Genomic DNA, 15,206 nt, shown 5'->3' on the forward strand with positions numbered 1-15,206 from the left:
GGGACCCTGGGGGTGGCACCTGCTGAAATTGTCTGTCTGCAGCCACGTTGTGTCGTCCTATTCCTGCACGCTGCAGAGCTCCACAGCAACTCAGGAGGTGCAAGCCTTCAGGAGAGACCTGAAGTCAGGTTCCTGCTGTTTGTGCCTAAGAAACCGCAGGAGGTTTCTTAGGAAGGCAGGGATGAAGCGCACACTTGTGGCCACAGTCACTTCGCGTGGGACGTGCTCCAGGACGTAAATCCTGGCGTTAGGCACGTCTTTGGTGAACTGCCTTGGTCTCATGTCCCTGTGAAAGAGATGCCAGAGTCCTGCTGCCTTCCCTAGAGGCAAAGAGGATGGTTTTGGGGCCTCAGTCCTACCACCAGCTGCGAGTGGCCTTGGGACCCCATGCATGTGTGCGTGTGACAGTCCTCCGGGCTACAGGATCTTTTGCAAGCCCAGCCTTGGTGAGGGTCTGCCCCAGGTTAGTCCCTCTCTCACTACGGATATGGAGACACTAACTCTACACCGGGAAGAAGAGAACAAACTCTGAACTGTAACTGCCCTAAGACTACTGTAACCACCTACACACCGAGGCTACTGTAACCAACAATAAACTCTGGATCCTAATAACTAATAGCAACACTAATAATGCTAATAACATTCATACTATCTGTAACTAACACCTGTCCTCAGGAAGACAAATAGCTATGCCCTATTTGTCCCTTCTACCGAACTGTGACTAAGAGAAACTACACGCTAAGAATTCAATAACCAACGCCACGCTATCTTAATACTATAATCCGACTAATGCTTATCCTAAATAACCCGTCCTATCCAATTACGTACCCTACAGTCCAAGGAGAGCTGTGGCGGAGTGGTGGGAGGTGATCGCGGGCACTGTGTCCGTGCTGCAGGGGAGGTGGAAGGGAGTCTGGGAGGAGGGGCCGCACAGGAACTCTCTCCACCTCCAAGCCCGGTGCCTTGGGCTCGTCTTCCCCTGGCTAGGTGCCAGCACCAGCCTGGTCTTGCTGGGGGGAGGCCGTGCCCTGGCTGGTGGGCAGCGGGGGCCTCCTGCTGAGCTAGCACCTCCTCCTTCTTAGGCTCCAGAGCACGGCCTTGGGGCGTGAGACAGGCTGCCCCCTCACAGCATCCACCTCCACAGTCTCCCCTCCTCCTCCTTCATGGGGTCCACCTGCATGGGCTCTGGGTGCCCATGGTGGCTGCGGTGCTCTGCAGGAGGGCAGCGCGGTTGTCCCAGATGGTTGTGTCCACCTTCATCTTGGTGCACAGTGCTGCCTTCCTCTCCAACCACAGCCACTGTGACTGGCTCACGGTGGCAAGAACTGAGAGCTCAACACGGTACAGCCCCCGGAGTGGGCGGCTCCAGAGGGGGTTGCCTTTGCTTGCAGCAGCAGGTTGTGTGCTGGTGCTGATCTGAGTTACAGGTAGGAGTGGAAAGCTTCTCCCCAAATCCAGGTGTTTTCTGGCAGTGCTGTGCACAGCTGCAGGCCGGTGCTGCGGCAGGAACTGTAGAAAGGAGCTGTGAAAGGAGCATCAGCAAGATGCTGCTGGAGCTCCCTGCTGCCCTGGCACCGAGGGAGCTGCTCTCTCCAGACTGAGTCACTCAGAAGTTACAAAATCGATGAATTCTACCTGGGAAATGGAACTCTCTTACATTGAAGTGGACTGCTCTCAGGGGTTATTGGTGTTATTTCACGTTCTGATACCATTATTATTTATAATAATAGGACTGATTTATAGGAATACTGATTTGTTTAATCCTTTTCAGGGAGCTAATCAGATGGAAAATGAGGACAGTGTTAATTTTTGTTATGCATGCCCTTTGCTACAACTAACCTGACTGTGCAGCTTATACAGGCCTTTGGAAAGTCCATAGCATGTCTCAGATTATTGCTTGCTTGCCTATTCCCAAATCTGCGAGATCACCCATGCCGTGGGAGACACTTAGACCTAACTTAACATCCATACGGGAACTACTGAAGTTGTTTAATGAGACTTGCTAGGTAAGTGATATTATCAAGTCTCAAAGGGCAGAATTGCTGGAACGATGTTGTGGAAACCCTGCAAATAGCTGCCAGGACTCAAGGACAAGGGAGAGAGGGTATCGTAAATCAGTATTGCAAAGGACCACCAGCTCCAGACGAATAACCTCGAGGAAAGCACAACACTGTGAAGAATGTGAGGGGCAGAGAAGACCAGAATAGCAGAATTAGCCGGAGCTGCCTGTAAGTTCATTAAGGCTCTATCTCGACCTTGCTCTATGCCTACTGGTTGCTTGCATACCGGGAAACAGAACCCAGTTTGGGGAAAGCAATCTGGCCCAAACTGCTGAGGGGAAGGGCGTCTCTTAGACGATGATGCGTCTCCAGCAGAGCTGAGAAAACACAGCCACCTTGCAAGGTGATTTTTCACTCCTCCTGAACCCCATCAAGAGAATGCAAAATACTTTTCAGTAGCACTTGGTAGGCCTGCACTTGGCCAAACTAACAGAAAAATGGCATTTCTATCCCTTGAAATCCCATAGGTCTCCCTTGGCCCTGCGCCTGCCTGGGTGGCCTTTGCCCACCTTGCCCGCTCCTGGGGCTGCACACGTCTCTCCTTCCTCCCAGCCCCTCAGCCCAGACTGCTGCCTGCTGCTCAGGGCTGGCTCTGCCCAGCCTCATTTCTCAGCCTCTCTAGGTATCTCCCACAGCCGCTGAAAGGCTCTGTGGATGCTTCTCTTTCCTGATCAGCTATTTGGAGTGGAGCGGAATGCAGGAAGGCTGCTGAATGGCCAACATGCCAGGAGACACTGCCCAAAGATGAGATCAGGAAATGCTTTCCTTCCAAGCTGGTTCAGGAGGCATTTGGAAAGGAGACTTCTCCCCCAACTACAGCAAGCAGCCATTCCTTCTCAGGTATGTTTTGCTTCTGCTCAGAATTGCAAGTCTTTCCTTTCCCAAAAGACACTTTCAAGCAACAGCTCCCAGGTTTGGAAACCTCCTTGCTTTGTAGGCTTGCTAGTGCCCCCCCTCCCCCCCCCCGCCAGGCCTTGTCCTTTTAGCCTTGCAGGGAAATGCACACCGATTTCAAACAAACAAGGAAAACCTGCCAGGGCAGCAGCTGGGCCTCGAGCTGGTGGGCGCTGATGTAAGCAAGATCCCAAGGCAAAAGCCCATCTCTTAACAGCTAAGGACCCTGAAGGGCACACAAGGTCCACCCCAAACTAGTCTTTAGTTGCCAGTCAGTGGGACCCCTGCAGAGCAGATGAGGCCTCGATGACCAGTGTCCTGTATCCTCTCTGTGGCACATGAGGGTCCCTGGGCAGAGATGTCCTGGTGCTTGGGAGCACATGGGTGAGAGCGGCTAAACCCTGTAGAGCCTGGGGGGAGCAGGCCGGAGCTCCTCATCTGGGGAGTCTGTAAATCACTATCGCTTCCCCTTCCCTAAGGCCTTGCACTGCTGAGCTTTCTGATCTTAATTTCCCAGTGTTTCTTCTGGCCAGCTGTCACGCAGGACCTCAGCTGCTGCCTGCCGTGTTGAAGGGTTCCCATTGCTCGGCAGTCCCCAGAGATCTGCAGTGACTCAGAGGAGGGCGGAGGTGACACCAGTCCCAGGACAGGGAGCCCAGGCCCAGGCTCGCTGCGGGGCCTGGCAGGGGAAGGAACTCTGATTGTGGGGCAGCGTGGGGCAGCAGGAGGCGGACAGCTTCCCCAGGCCAGCGGGGGCTGTGGCAGTCCCTTCTCCTCCATACGTGAATTTGCTCTAGGCCGGGTCACCTTGCACAAGGACTTTGACAGGCTGCTGCTTGGCCTCTCAAGTCCTCCCTAACCTCTGGAGCTCTGTTCAGGCCCGTTGTAACCTACCTGCAAACAGCAGAGCCATCGCCTGCTGCCTCAGCCACTCGGCATCTGCATTTTCAACAGTGACTCCTAAGCATGCAGTACAGATGGCAAACATCAGTACACGGCCCTTGGAAACTCCCATTTCCAGGCCAATGTATGACACTGAGGATCTCCTCTGGGACGTGGACGGAAGGGTTATGAACATCAATACTTTCAGAGCTGTCCAGGCATTTTAGAGAACTCTAAAAAAGGCCTCCGGAAAAAGCCCATTTGCTGTCTGCCCAGTCTCTCACCGCTGGGACACACTTTTCTGTTGTCCTGGCCTAGTCATGGAGGCAGCATGTGGGGAGGCATGAGCAAGCCAGCTCTGACTCCTGCACTCCAGCCACACCAAGTTCCCGAGGGATCCAAAATGCTTCCTCAGCTTGGAGGCTGTTTTAGGGAAGAGGGCACAAGAAACCTCCCTGGCACTCTGAGGACAGAGACCAAGCCGAGCTCCCAAGCGGTTCTTTTTCACTTGCACAGGCCTGGGAGAACTGTCCCTGGAAGGGGCTGCAGGGGAGGAAACCTCGTGGAGAAGGCTTTCAGATGGACCCAGACACAATTAAGATCAGGACAGTAAGAGGCCACTCTGGCCTAGCAAGCTTCCTCCGACTTGCACCTTCCTCGGAAGAGGCACTAAGCAGAGCTGAGCAACTCCCTGTGCTGGGGCCCAGCCTCCCCTGGAGCACTGACAACACAACACTTTTCTGCAGGCACTTCCAGCACTTTAAGGCCTCCACCAATGCCTTCTGCTGCCTCCCTCTGCACTGTTTTTTTTCCTACGCTTTACAAGCTGGAAGGTCAGCAGATAGCAAAGAAACTTCCTTGTTTCTTTAGGAAGCAAAAGGAAAGGAAATGACCTGGACAAAGGGACACAGTGCCTCCTCAGCAGGTTTGCTGGCGATACCAAGCTGGGAGGAGTGGCTGATACACCTGAGGGCTGTGCTGCCACTCAGAGAGCGCTCACGAGGTTCAAGAAGGGCAAGTGCAGAGTCCTGCACCTAGGGAGAAATAACCCTAGGCACCAGTACAAGCTGGGGGCTGACCTGCTGGAAAGCAGCTCTACAGAGTAGGACCTGGGAGTGCTGGTGGATGACAAATTGACTCTGAGCCAGCAATGTGCCCTTGTGGCCAGGAAGGCCAACGGTATCCTTGGGTGCATTAGGAAGAGTGCTGCCAGCAGGTCAATGGAGGTGATCCTGCCCCCCTACTCAGCTCTGGTGAGGCCACATCTCAAGTCCTGCATCCAGTTTTGGGCTCCCCAGTACAACAGAGACATGGAGCTACTGCAGAGAGTCCAGCATAGGGCTACGAGGATGATCAGGGGGCTGCAGCACCTGCCCTACGAGGACCAACTGCGAGAGCTGGGCCTGTTTAGCCTGGAGAAGGGAAGACTGAGGGGGGATCTTATCAATGTGTGTAAGTATCTGAAGGGAGGGTGTCAAGGGGATAGGGACAAAGGCTTTTCAGCTGTCCCATGCGAAAGCACTAGAGGCAAAGGGCAAAAACTGAACCACAGGAAGTTGCGCCTGAACGTGAGGAGGAATTTCTGCACTGTGAGAGTGACAGAGCACTGGAAGAGGTTGCCCAGAGAGGTCATGGAGTCTCCTTCTCTGGAGATATTCAAAGGCCACCTGGATGCAACCCTGTCTAACGTGTTCTAGGTGAGCCTGCTTGAGCAGGGGCGTTGGACTAGATGATCTGCAGAGGTCCCTTCCAAGCTAACCGATTCTGTGCTTCTGTGAAAGGGACGGAAAGGAAAGGAAAAGGGGGAGGGGAAGGGGAAGGGGAAGGGAAAGGGAAAGGGGAAGGGGAAGGGAAGGCATAGGGAACAGCTCCAAATGACTGCAGGATGCCCAGAATTTTGTGATGCAGTTTAACTGAATGATACTGGTTAAATGTTGATAACCTCAAGGAAATCTCTAACAATGAGCTTGGTCTGACTTGTGTAATATGCCCTTTTTTGGCTTATGCTGAAGTACGAGCATTCCAAACTAGAAGGGGCTAAAAGTGGAAGCTCTCAGGCTTTTCTAACCATGAAAAGGTGTGGGCTTACTATGTTTTCTTGAAAAAGGAACGTGACAGGGTTTGCATGTTGTAACTCGACTCTCCTGCGGAGGCTTCCAGTTCCTTAAAGAGTACTTTTGTGTATTCAGATTCCCTTGTACTTTGCTCTGCCTTTGTTTTCTTCCCGGTTTTCTTCTTCTTTTTCTAGAGGATTTATGGGCTGCCTTCATTGTGGAAACAGTGTGCAAGTACAGTCTTTTTCTGGAGGAAATCCGACTTCCTCTATTTTTTCACAGACAGTTCTTGCTGAAATATGTTTCTCCAGAATATTAGCAGAAAGGCTAATATTATCTTGTTCCAACACAACGACCTTCACCCTGTGGGTCCTCCTGTCCACAAGTGGTCCAGAAGCAGCTGCCCGCAGCAGTGCAGTACAGCCAGAGCCCAGCTTGCTCCCAGCGAAGGCGCAGGCTGCCTTGACTGCCTGATGTACAAGGCTCCTGGGCACACATCCTCACAAAGGTGCACAGCTGAGCCATGACGCTGGCCTTGAAAGCCTCTGCCTGACTGCCTGGAGCTGCTGAGAAGCCAGTGAGAAGTGCTGGCAAAGTCCAGTAGGTTTCTGCCTGCCAGCAGGCTGACTGCATGCTCAGCATGGCAGCCTGCAAGGATATGCCTGGGGGTGTCCAAGGCAGCTGCCTTTTCCGTGGGTCTGCACAGTAACTGCACACTGGCCTTGCTGGTCATACCAGAGCCAGCTGGACCAGTATCATTGCTCCTGACAACTCCTCCCCCCTCCCTCAATCTGTTATGGTGGGATGGACAGAGAAGTGACAGGGCATTTCACAGAATCACACAGAAGCACAGAATGGCTGCAGTTGGAAGGGACCTCTGGAGATATCTAGTCCAACCTCCCTGCTAAAGCAGAGTCAACTGTTGCATGTTAGACAGGATCATGTTAAGGCAGATATTGAATATCTCCAGAGACAGAGACTCCACGACCTCTCTGGGCAACCTGTTCCAGAGCTCTGCCAATCCTGCAGTAGAGAAGTTCTTCTTTATCTGTGGGGGCAGAATTTCACACTGCCCAGGGCATGTTTGGGGGTGTCATTAGACCCAGCCCACTCCTTCTCCTGAGAATGAAGAGCCCTGATTTGATGCTTTCCTTTGGTTGACTTCACTTGTTTGTGAGAGTCTCTACTTACTGTACATCCCAGGCACACACTGTCCCTGGAGATGTCCTGTGCTCTCTGGGTGGCTCCAAACCCCCTTCAGAAAAATGGGCATCTTTTATCAGCCCTCCAATATGTGGCACAGTCCCCAGAAGAGACCTCTTTGACCACTCATCCTCTCGAGGGACACTGGGCACCCACAAGTGACAGATGAATACAGCCCTCTTTCCCTCACGTGTCACTCAAAAGAGTTCATGCCCCTTTATCCACAGAAAACCCAAGCACAACAACAGGATCCTTTTGGGTGCATTTCCCTGAGCACATTCTTGGCTCCAACTTGGGAGGAAGAGCCCAGCCTTCAGGCACAGAGATCCCCTTTTATTACAGAATTGCTACTTGGGAGATCAAGTCTGACACAGAGATAGGCAGATATGCAGAAGGCTTCTGGGTCAGAGAGATGGGATTTGTGCTCCAGCAGAAATGGAATGAATTCAGATATTTGTGCACAAATAGGACTATCACAGACAGAACTCCCAGAGCACAAAGTTTCTTGAGATAAACTGTAAATTGCTTGTGAGGAGACATGGGCAGCTCATTGCTGCTGAGCTTGCACCAGCTGGAATAGTTTCCTCACTGCCTCCTGGAGCTCCTTGTTCCTCATGCTGTAGAGGAGCGAGTTGAGTGTTGGAGGCACCACTGAGTACAGAACAGTCACCACCAGATCCAGAGATGGGGAGGAGATGGTGGGGGGCTTCAGGTAGGCAAATGCTGTAGTGCTGACAAACAGGGAGACAACAGCCAGGTGAGGGAGGCACATGGAAAAGGTTTTGTGTCGGCCCTGCTCGGAGGGGATCCTCAGCACAACAGTGAAGATCTGCACATAGGACAGCACAATGAAAATGAAACACCCAAAGACTAAAAAGACACTAACCACAATAAGCCCAACTTCCCTGAGGTAAGAATCTGCGCAGGAGAGCTTGAGGATCTGGGGGATTTCACAGAAGAACTGGTCCACAGCATTGCCTTGGCAGAGGGGTAGTGAAAATGTATTTCCAGTGTGCAGGAGAGAATAGATAAAGCCACTGGCCCAGACAGCTGCTGCCATTCTGGCACAAGCTCTGCTGCCCATGATTGTGCCATAGTGCAGGGGTTTGCAGATGGCAACAAAACGGTCATAGGCCATGACAGTGAGGAGAAAATGTTCTGCTGAAAGCAAGAAGACAACCAGAAAGACCTGGGCAACACATCCAGAGTAGGAAATGGCCCTGGTGTTCCTCAGGGAAATGGCCATGGATTTGGGGACAGTGGTGGAGATGGAGCCAAGGTCGAGGATGGAGAGGTTGAGGAGGAAGAAATACATGGGAGTGTGGAGATGGTGGTCACATGCTACAGCTGTGATGATGAGGCCATTGCCCAGGAAGGCAGCCAGGTAGATGCCCAGGAAGAGAGAGAAGTGCAAGAGCTGCAGCTCCTGTGTGTCCGCAAATGCCAGGAGGAGGAACTCATCGAAGGAGCTGCTGTTGGACATTTGCTGGTTTGGGGCATGGGGCAACTGTCAGAGGCTAAAAGACAGTGACCACTGATTGTCCCTGAGAAACAAAACTTTCATTTTTTTTCATAGGAATACTACACCCTCACCCATCCTGCCAACAGTATAGACAAATTTCTTTTGTCCTTCTCAGGAAGATCTTTGTTCAGCTCCTCAGCTCCAGCTCCAGCTGAGTGTGCTGGGAGGACCACAGGCCTGTCCTGCTTTATACCAGGTGGTAGATGGGGCTGGTTTGTGATATCTCTGATTTTCAGAATTGGTGTTTGAGTGCCCACCTGTAATGAAAAAGATCTGTTAATATCCTCACACACAGTTCTAAAGAGTTCATGTTGCAGCAGAGAGGTTTAGTGTGTTTTTTTTTTTTTCTTATTTGTTTGCAGATTTTTAGATTCTTCCATTACATCTGGTGAGTGGTCTTTGTAGGGATAGATGTTTTTCTTGCTGCAAGGATGAACATTAGAAGACGAGAGAGGAAAACGGGCTGTCTGCTGCTTAGTGCAGGGTCAGGAGTGCTGTTGAGTCCACCTGCCTTGCTCTCAGCTGCCCTGTTCTCCACTTGTGCTACCCAAAGGATGATTTCACCCACAAGTTACTCTATAAAAAGACATTGCACTCCGATGAGATCAGGGGAGGCTGGTTTCAAAGCACAGATCTAACTCTGCTCTCTTTCGCAGCCCAAGGTGGAGATGTGATGGAGAGAACAGAACGTTGCTCCTGACATACCTGATTCGACCAACGACTCTGTGAGCTGACTGCCGAGAGTGGAGGAAACTCTCAACACTTCCATTCTAGCCGAGGAAACGCTGGGTTCACTTCAGCTGCACACATACGAAGGTGCTCAGGAGCATTTTCTGGTGTTAGTACCTCCTGAACTACTTGAAAGGGATCTCCAGCATTGCTAAGATCCAATGGGAGAGCTGTGTCCTTCTGGAGGGCAGCTTTCAAACCCAGCAGGACACCATAAGGACTCACTCACATGTCCTGAAAAGGAGATCTCCAAAAGGGAGAGTCCATTCATTCCCCAGACCCTCAAATCACATTTCCCAGCACCCTGGGATGAGAACAGGCCGTGGGCACCTCAGCCCTCTGCAGACACCTCCATGGGAGGACCTCAGGGTGAGTGTCTGAATTTGTAGCTGAACCTCCAGCTGACAGCAAGTACAAGAGCAGAAAGGGAGAGGGAGGACCACGGGAGAGTTGCCTGAGTCCAGCCTGCCACAGTGTTTCTGTGGGCACTTTCCTCACATTCCCTGAGCATCTCTCAGCCGCCTGGAGCTGTCCCCACTTGGTGCTCTTTCTCTGTCCCCACGTCTGTCCCCTGTCAGTGCTCCCTGACCCCATGCCACCCACGGGGCATTTGACTCTGCCCTACAGAATCCTTCTGGCAAAAGAGCCCTGCCCAGGGGCATCTCTGTGTGTGCAAGACCTAAGGAGCAGGCGAGACTAAGCATGATGAGACTGGTGAGGGCTGCAAAGGAGATATTGCTGCTGCTGGCAGGTGAAGAGGTGGCTGAAGGAGCTTTCTGGGGTCCTTGTAGACCTATTGGTCCCTCACAGGAACACTGCAGAACTCTCCTCCAGTCACCTAAGCCCAAACCATCCTTTCCAGTTTGTGCCCTGCCAAAGGTATAAAACAAAATCAGAGCCTCAGGAGAGTGCCTTCCCTTTCAGGTAAGCCTGCCATGCATGTTAGAAACCAGGAGAGTGATCCATAAAAAGCCTTCCAGGCACAGGATGGGCTGCGTTCAGAAAACCCCTCCAGGAATCTCAGTGGTGTTGTCCTGCAGCCAGAGACTTACCGTGTCAAAGGCTGTGAAGATTTCTCCCACAGTGAGCTCTCCTCTGGCCTCCCACTCCACACTGCCTTTCACTTCTCATCTCATGTCCACAGTCAGTGCCTAGAGCGTAGAGCCCTGCTGCTCTTGGCAGAGGAGCTGCTCCTGGACACCGCTGTCTCTCAGTAATGCTTCCAGGTTGCCATGGGCTCCCTCTGTCCCAGGAGCCCGGCCCTGCTCAGGAGCAGGGGGCAGTTGAAGACATGAATTTCTCTGTGCCTTGTGCTCCATTCTCTTGGGAAATCATCCCTGAAGTAGACTGAAATAATCACCGACGGTCCCTCTCTAAGCCCTAAAGGAAGAATGATTCCAGCATAACAATTTATTTCATCAGAGAATGGTTATCTGCAAGAGATGGAAATCTCCCACTCGGGAAGCCCCTGTTCCATCTCTTAACTAGGCAGGACACCTAGAAAGGGGCAGGAAGGGAGCTCGTTTAGCCATGGTTCAGGTATTGGTTCTGATGAGTCTTTCAGGGCATCGCATGTCTGTTTAGAAGCCCCTGAGCTGCAGTGGGACTCAGATCCCTCCCATGACCTCCACAGGCACAGAGAAGGTGGGATTCCCCTTGCCCGAGCAGAAGTGTGCACAACAGAGATGTTTGCCTATGAACTCCTTGTCTGAACTGCCATTGCAATCACTGGAGATGGCAGTTGGGGGTCAGTCCCTCACACACAAACCTCTGGTGTTAATTAAAGAGACAGAGTTAAAGAGACAGCTAAGAGTTAAGGAGACAGTTGAAGTATCTGTTTGCTCTGATGGAGCAACTACAAGAATCACATCCTTCTGGAGCATGAGGTGGGGGCCAGGTGGGGAATTTCCTTGGCCATAACACTAATTGTCTAACACTGCTGGAGCCCCACTCACTGCGAAGCTGAGACACAAACTGATCCCTGCAGTGCAAAATACTGATGTGATTTAGTGCAGACTCTTGATTTAATGACGTAAAATAGGCTGGAAGGTCCATACCGGATGCCTGGGTTGTCCAGCACCACTGTGTATTTCTCGCAGATACAGCGTGGCACCTACAGGAAAACCATGCCCCTTGGGCACGTGTGCTGGGCAAGTGCCCAGGGCATCTTGGGTTTCCAAATTGTGCCCAAACAAATGAATCCTACCTCTGCCCTTAGGCAAAGTCAGTATCGTCCACGTCCAAGTGTGCTGTGTAACTGGGAGGCACATCACACTGGGGTCTCCACTCCAGTCTCGGCACTCTCACACCCTTCTAGCTCTCCTGTCCCTGAGCCTCTTCTCACCTGCCCAGATGATATGAACAGGGACTGGACTAATGGTCTCTCCAAAGTGGCTGGATCACCGGCTTTCCAGGGCCTGGGAATTGCTCAGTAGCACCTTGTGCTTCCTGGAGATCAGTTCACCTCTGACACAGGCCCCACGATGCTGCAGAGTCAGCTCAGGCAGCAAACCCATTCCTGCAGAGCCCAGCTGTGTTTCTCCCTGGCCTCGGGCACTGCAGGGTTTGCTCTCTTAGTGGGAACATCCTTTCACCATAACATTGCCACCTGCTTTGTATGCCAGCATGTCCCTGCTCTGAAGTGGGACCACCACACACACTGTGTTCTTGGTCCTTGATAACAGGTTTCACCATCACCAATCTGACTGAAACATTGCTAGAATAACTAAGATGTGGTGAGATTACTCACATGACTGAAAGGAACCAATTGTAGGGTAGAAGGTCTTCAGGAGAGAACAAGGGAGAAGATGAGGAAGGGGGATGTCCTTTGTGTGAAGGGGCAGCTCAGATGTGTGGAGCTCTTCCATGGGAGAGGCAAGTGTTTGGGTAAGCACCAGGGTAAGGGTAACATTGTGATGGGAACTAGACCACCTAATCAGGGTGACAAAGTCAATGTAATGTGAGCAATTCTGTGGGTCACAGGCCCAAGTGATCTTGTGGGGCAGGGAGGGGGATGGACTTCGATCTCACAGACATTCCCTGGAAAGGTGAACAGCAGAGTGGAAACAGGCCAGGAGGTTTCTGGAGGGCACCAGGGACAGCTTCTTTGCACAGTTGCACAGAGGGGCAGTACTCATACTTCCCTCTGTCTGCAATTTCAAACAGGGAGGAACTGATCAAGGATGGGACAGTCAGTACCATGCTTTCCTAGAGTGACCATGAAAAAGCAGAGTTCTAGATCCTGAGCAGAGTGGGGAAGGATAGTTGTGGAGCTCAGACCCCGGACTTCAGAGAAGTAGACTTGGGCCTGCTCAGGGGACTTGTGGGGGCCCAGGAGCTCAGGAAAGCCAGCAGGTCTGTAAGGACAGCACCTACCAAGCACAAGAATGGGCCATAGCGATACTCAGTAAAACTGGTAGAAATCTTGGGAGACTGGCTTCGCTATGCTGGGAAATCAGGATTGACCTCTCAACAAAAAGTCTGCATGTAAGAATTGGAAGGAGGGAGAGGCTAAAAAAAAGTAGAAATCAGAAAAGTTGTCCAGCAAAGCAGGGATGGTCTTAGGGAAGCCAAAGCTCTGCTAGGATTGGATTTGCAAGGTGCATCAATGGCATCAAGAAGAGCTGCTACCTCTTCAGTTACAGCAAAAGAGGGAAAAGGAAAATGTGGGCTCACTGCTGGTTTGGGCAGGGAATCTAGTAACAGAAGATGCAGGTAATTCTGAGGAGCTCTGTGCCTTCTTGGCCCCACTCTCCACCAACAAGGTCTCCTGGGCTGTTTTGCCTGGAGTCAGGACTTCAGAGGAAAAAACAGTCACAGGTGGAAGAGGGTTCAGTGAGGTGTTATTGGCAAGAACTCAACCCCTACAAGTCTCTGGAACTGGATGGGCTGCATCAGCGGATACTAAGAGGGCTGCCCAATATCATAACAAGGCCAGTCTCTATCATCCCTGAAAGGCTGTGGAGATCAAGGGAGGTCCCAACAACTAGAGAGAGGAATCTGTGCCCATCTTCCAAAAAGGCCACGAGGACCACTTGGGGAGCTGCAGGCCCTTCAGTCTAATTTTGGTGAGGAGCGTTTCATGGAGTGAGTCCTCTTGTTGTCCAAAATCTGGGTTCTGTTACCTGGTGTGCAAGTAACCAACAGACACACAGGGTCGAGATATTTGTTTATTTCATTTCTGCACAGAGATGGGTGCTAGGTGTTAGATCCACAAAGCTAGCACACCTTCTCCCCCTCTCATTATACACACTTTTCAGGGAGTATTTTATACAAATCTTTCTGTTGGTTACAATTTCATTACATCAGGTAATCGCTCTGCGCTTGCGCTTTCACATTCCTGCTAATTAGCACAGGAAGCGAAGAAGAGGCAGTAACATCATTATCATGTCATTTCCATCTCATTCTTCTTTTAGGGGTGTGTAGTTTAATATGTTAATAAGCCTTAATGAACCTAAGGTCACTTCTGGGTTATTCTGCTGTTTTTGTCTCATCTACCTCTCACATTCTTCAAAGTGCTTCATCAAGGTTATTTAGCCGGAGCTGGTTATCCTTTGCAGTACTGTTTGTCTCTCCCCCTTGTCCTTGAGTCTTGTTAACTATTTGCAAGGTTTTTCTCACAGCATTGCTCCAGCACTGTTACAACTGTTCATACCCCTGTGTAAGAAAGAGGTGTTCTCACCACAGCTATGCAGTATGGAAGGTATCGATGGAGTCGAGGGATGGGTAATGTAGAGGGATGCTTCCAGCTTCCCCCAGAATCTGGGGCCAGTTACATGCAGTCTGCATTCCTGTGCCTCATATTCTGAAAGAGAGGACATCAAGAGTTTGACATAAGGCCTGATTGGATGTCAGGACTTGGAAACAGGAAGCCTGCTCTCACCGCTGGGGCAGTGTTAATTCCTGCAGACAGGAATTAACTGCTCCTTACTCCAGTGATGGGATCTGTCCTTGGGACCACCACTGCAGGAGTAAAGCAGTCATTTGCAGTCACTGAAACTCCTTTCTTCAGTGTTCAAGGCAGATAGCCTGCTGTTGGGGGTATTTGGCCATCCCTTCACCCCATGACTGACTATCATAACAACAGAGCAGAGCTGAACCCTGCTGCAGCTAAAAGTTAAGGACTGAGAGTATGTGAGGAGAATGGTAACTGGCCTAGTGACCCCACCTCCATGTTTGCCTGAAGGATATAAATAAATTGGTTGTTGTTTTATTAATCTCTTACTTTGCTGTAAAGGTCGTGGGGAAAGATGATTGGATCCATCCTTTCCATGTCAGGAAATTACCACCTTCCCAGAACAGTGAGACCTTTACCCAGGAAGATAAAGCCATGCTAGATCATGAAAAATGAAGGAATTTCTGGTACCTGTTGCACTTGTTTCCTTTCCAAGGCCTTGTGGACATGTGAGTCTCTGGTTGCTTGGCTGAGCCAACCATCTCAGAGCATAAACCGAGGACATTTTCCTCACTGGTGTCTTCATCATCCTTACAGGAGTGCCCTCCTCCTGAATGCTGCTCCAAGGGGGGAAGGATTAAGATACCACCGACACGGGTGGCTCTGGGTGACATGTAATAATTGTGGTTCTTGTGACCCTCGTTGGTGTGACCCATGTTACTGAGGCCAGGGGGTGAATAACTCTCAAGGCTGGAGTTGGGGAAAGGTAAGTAGGCCAGGGGCAGCAGAACAAATTAACTGGTGTTGTTCCTGCCCATCGCATCAGCCCCAGGCTATAGAGGCTGGAATAGGTGCAATAACATTATTAACTAACTAATGACTCTACTCAAATTATCAAAATGATTAGGCTGCTAATAAGTTTACTTAGTGTTTGGATGGCCCATTCCAAATTATCCATAATGCAGCCT

At 51.1% G+C, this 15,206-nt stretch overlaps 1 protein-coding gene across 1 annotated transcript; it reads right to left on the reverse strand.

The window, feature by feature from the left end:
- Positions 1 to 7,640: 7,640 nt before the first annotated feature.
- On the reverse strand, positions 7,641 to 8,591 carry LOC134154566 (olfactory receptor 14C36-like). Its single transcript, XM_062601241.1, has one exon. It carries the CDS (start codon positions 8,574 to 8,576, stop codon positions 7,641 to 7,643), a length of 936 nt encoding a protein of 311 aa, XP_062457225.1. The 5' UTR covers positions 8,577 to 8,591.
- Between the last annotated feature and the right edge of the window lie 6,615 nt (positions 8,592 to 15,206).

This window comes from Rhea pennata, unplaced genomic scaffold (assembly GCF_028389875.1).
Source record: "Rhea pennata isolate bPtePen1 unplaced genomic scaffold, bPtePen1.pri scaffold_32, whole genome shotgun sequence".
Classification (NCBI taxonomy): domain Eukaryota; kingdom Metazoa; phylum Chordata; class Aves; order Rheiformes; family Rheidae; genus Rhea; species Rhea pennata.

What these genes read in the sequence shown, in the direction of transcription:
- LOC134154566 (XM_062601241.1), bottom strand. Translation starts at nt 8,576, where the DNA reads ATGTCCAACAGCAGCTCCTTCGATGAGTTCCTCCTCCTGGCATTTGCG.